At 40.5% G+C, this 4,169-nt stretch overlaps 1 protein-coding gene across 1 annotated transcript; it reads left to right on the forward strand.

Moving 5' to 3' along the window:
• The first annotated feature begins 223 nt into the window (after positions 1-223).
• On the forward strand, positions 224-1,956 carry LOC133930806 (histone H2A.Z-specific chaperone CHZ1-like). The gene is made up of 2 exons (XM_062377559.1): positions 224-638; positions 1,727-1,956. The coding sequence occupies exons 1-2, from the start codon at positions 224-226 to the stop codon at positions 1,954-1,956; spliced, it is 645 nt and encodes a 214-aa protein (XP_062233543.1).
• Positions 1,957-4,169: the final 2,213 nt, after the last annotated feature.

Genomic DNA, 4,169 nt, shown 5'->3' on the forward strand with positions numbered 1-4,169 from the left:
TCGGTTGTTCTTGAAGGTATACCTAAAGCCCAATCTTTCTGATCTCTCAATGCCATGTTCTAGAGTCGATTCCGTTTGGTGAAAATGCTCCATATCTTTCATATAATCATATCTCATAAGGGTTTGCAAATTCATTGGATAAATCTCTAATGCCCTAGAATTCTTTCCTGAAATCAGCCAATTCTCAAGCATATCATCCATATCTATCTCAGGACAGGTCAAGATGGTTCATGAGAAGGATTTTGGTCAATCTTATCAAAGGAGGACAAAGGCTCGTTTTGATCCTCAAGCACAAAGCGACGTACCATCGCAGCCGCCTGCTTTAGAGGGCAGTGGTAGCGAGAGTGGCAGTGGTGGTGGCCATTGTCGTATCCGTAAGGTCACTAGAAAGGTGCGGGCTTCACATTCAAGTAATATTCGCATTGATGAGACAGTTCAAACTGTCAATGTGCCTCGTGGTAGTGCTTTGCCACCTAGAGGAGGAAGGGAAATAGCAGGGAGAGGCAAACGAAAGGCAGTTGCATCTGGCTTAGGGGCACAAGATAATGAAATAGAAGAGGATGTGAAACAACAACAAGAAAGGACTGTTTTTCCACCGTTAAAGCTTTACAGACCCTATCGTGCATTTTTACATTCAAGTCAGTTGGGCAGAAAGATGGTAGACTATATGAACGAGTCTGGCAAGTGCAGAAGGGAAAGATATGACGATCCCTTTGAGTATGAGAAGAATTTAGCGTATCATCGGTTTTGGAATGACTTTAAAACCAATTTTTATGAAACTATGATCATTAAGAAGAAGAAGTTAGTTACTCCTATGCAATGGATTGATTGGGACTATATTGATAAAAAAGATGATCCAATCTTCAATGAAGTCATATCTGCTTGTGAGCACAAAAGAGTGAAGAATATCATGTATTTGAAGTATGATTGGAGTGATGAAGTGATAGCCTAATTCTATACCGCACTCTACTATGATCATGAAGAGAACTAAATAATGCATTGGATGATTGAAGGAGAAAGGTATAAGATCAAGTACAATAATTTTGGTCGCTTGTTTTGATTCGATGTTTGTGACACTAGTAAGACCAAGATTCATGTGGAGCAACAACTTTCCACTAATGAAATGGAATTCATGTATGATGATCGTGGTGAAGTGACGTATGGAACAACTAAGGGCATGATGCTATTTTACAAGTATCTCAATTCTTTGTTCCACGCCACTCTTGCTCCCAAAAGTAGTGATGACAGTCATTTTCAAGCAAACAAAAGGAACTTGCTTGCTAGGATGTCTAATGAGGGTGAGCCTTTTAGTGTGGTTGATATCATTTGGGAATAAATTCACACCACATCCCATACCCCAAGCAAAAGTTGTGCCTACGCTCCTTATATCTTGTTTACGATTGAGAAAGTGACCAAGAAAATTTCTTCAAGGAAGTAAAGCATAAGCCTTTGAGGATTATGTTGGTGAGCTCCAAATAAATCCCATCTTTGCCACCTTCTCCTCCTATGGAAGCACCTAGAGCAGTGACAAGGCGTGTATCTTCCTCTCGTGATTCATCCTCCTTTATCAAGAATGCTCTCAAGGCAATTTTTAATATGTGCACTTATAATGCCGTGAAGATCAAAGAGCATAAGAATAAGACAAATTTGAGGTTGAGGAAGCTTGAGGCAAGGCAAAAATAGATTCATGCTCATTTGAAGATTAAGCCTCATTTCTCTCCCACAGCTTCCGAGGAAGAAGTGAGTGAGCCTGAGGTTTTTGAGAAACCTTGGGATTGGTACGATCAAGCTCAAGCCACCGCTGTTAGCACCAGAACATCTCATGCTCAAGTTCGTGATGATGAGGAAGAGACTGAGGAAGAAGAAGAGGACTTGGGTGGTGCCGAGGAGAGCTCACATGATGATGATAGCGACAATGGAGATGGAGATGAGGACTATGAAGAGGACAACGAGTGATTTCTCTAATCGTACATTTCCATTTCCTTTTTGGTGACTTGATGCCAAAGGGGGACAGGACGTGTCTTTTCTATTTTGCTGTCTGTTCTTCTGTCTAACCCAAAATTTCCGGGTTGACTCGGAAGTTCCAGGTTAGTGCAGTCAAATCTCATCTCCTTTATCAGTTCAAATCTTTATCATTTTCGATGTTGGACATGTAAGGATATTCAATGTAGTGGTGTGATGAACTGTGGTGTGCTAGTTGTTGAACTTTAAATTTGTAAAACTTATTTATGTTAGTGTGAGACTTAGGTGATGCTAATGATGTTGTTTTATCTTTTTATTGAGTGATATACCATATCATACGCATCAGGATTTCATATATTCACTCACACTCTTTGCACCCCACGAATGCTAAGGTATAAGGGGAGCTCTCGCAAAATTCTTTTAAATATGTGCTTGTAATGGCAAATCAAATTTTAATCAATGCACACATCTAGGGGGAGCTCACAATATATCTTAGATATCAAAATCTTTAATTCAATTATCTGTTGTAAGCTTTAATCGTGTTGTTATCAATCACCAAAAAGGGAGAGATTGAAAGTGCATCTAAGCCCCCTAAGTGGATTTTGGATAATTGATGTCAAACGAATAAGGGACTAACTAGTTTAATGAGGTTATGAATAGGTATTAGTCCCATTGATGATGTTAAAAGATGTTGGCAACCCTCAAGAAGAAAAGAGAAGTGGCATGTGGTTACTCATTAGATTTAAATTGATTTATTTTCAAATTTGAGTATAGGTATGTCGTACTATCAAGAAGGATGCGTATAGATAGTCTTGAAGGTGTCTCAGTGCTCAAAGTAATTTTTTTAACCTAACGATGAGAGACACAAATCACCCCATAAACACCAGTTTTTTAAAGTTGCTTTGTGTACCCAGAAGTTTCGGGTGCAACTCGGATGTTCCGGGTTGCCGGAACCTCCGGGTGGAGCTCCGGGCATAGGTGCTCGGTTTGGTGTTTTAAGCCAACCCAGAAGTTTCGGGTTGCCGGAACCTTTGGATTGGGTTATGGCCGGGGATCCTCGGCTTTCTAGTCCGGACCTAGAAGTTCCAAGTTAGTTCGGAACTTTTGGACTCTGTGTTGTGTTCGAACCCTCCGGGTTAGCTTTCGAGGGGGGGGGGGTACTCTAGTGTTAAGTCTCGCGCCAATCCAAAAGTTCTGGGTTAGTGCAAAAAGCTGCATAATGGCTAGTTTTGAGGGGAAGTGTTTAAATTCATTCAATAGCTCTCCCCACTCCTTTAGGGCATCAATTTTTGAAAGGATTTGAGAGTTGGGTGTGAAAGCAAGAGATTGAGTGCTAGTGAGCCACATTCAAATCTTTGAGCACTTGAGTTCGTCGTCAAGCCGATTGAGCCACATTTGTTACTCTTAGAGGTTCATCCTACTAGACGGCTAAGCATCACCCGGTGAGCACTCAAGATTGTGGAGTGTCATGTGACGTTTGTGAAGGTCATCCTTGCCTCCGCAAGGGAAGAGAACAATCGAGTAAGCCCAAACTCAATATTAGTGGTCACTTGGTGAGGATAAGGGTTAAAAGAGACCTGACTCTTTGTGAGCATCTCAACGGAGACATAGGATCTTTGGATCCGAACTTCAGGAAACAAATTCATGTCTCATTTGCATTCTTGTGTTCATTCTTGTTCAAGTTGACTTTTAGACGATTTGTCTTATCTACGTGTTTGTAAGCTTGTGGTTGTAGGTGTTTCATTAAAAGACCTCTACACATCATTTGGAACATGTGGTAACACTCAGAATCATCTAGACTTGCTTAGGTGTTCTTATTTTTCAATTTCGTGTTCCAGCCGGAATATCCGAGTTGAGCTCAGAACTTCTAGAACCCAGAAGTTCCAGATTGAACCCAGAATATCCGAATTCTGTTAATCCACTACGATTTTTTCTAATTTATAGGAATGCCTATTCACCCCTCCTCTAGGTGACATCTCGTACATTCAATCCCCCTTTGTCAACATTCTATCCTACATAGTTCTTGCAACTTGCTTTGGTCTCAAAATTCTCCCCCTTTATCAACAATCTTAAAAAGGCTACAAACACATGTTCAACTCAAGGGAAACATTAGAGCATTTGGGAGAGAGCTTCATAAAACATGATCCGTGTGAATGATATAACTTACGAAGAATTATGAGGAATTGATACCAATTGAAATAATATAT

Source organism: Phragmites australis, chromosome 1 (assembly GCF_958298935.1).
Source record: "Phragmites australis chromosome 1, lpPhrAust1.1, whole genome shotgun sequence".
NCBI lineage: Eukaryota > Viridiplantae > Streptophyta > Magnoliopsida > Poales > Poaceae > Phragmites > Phragmites australis.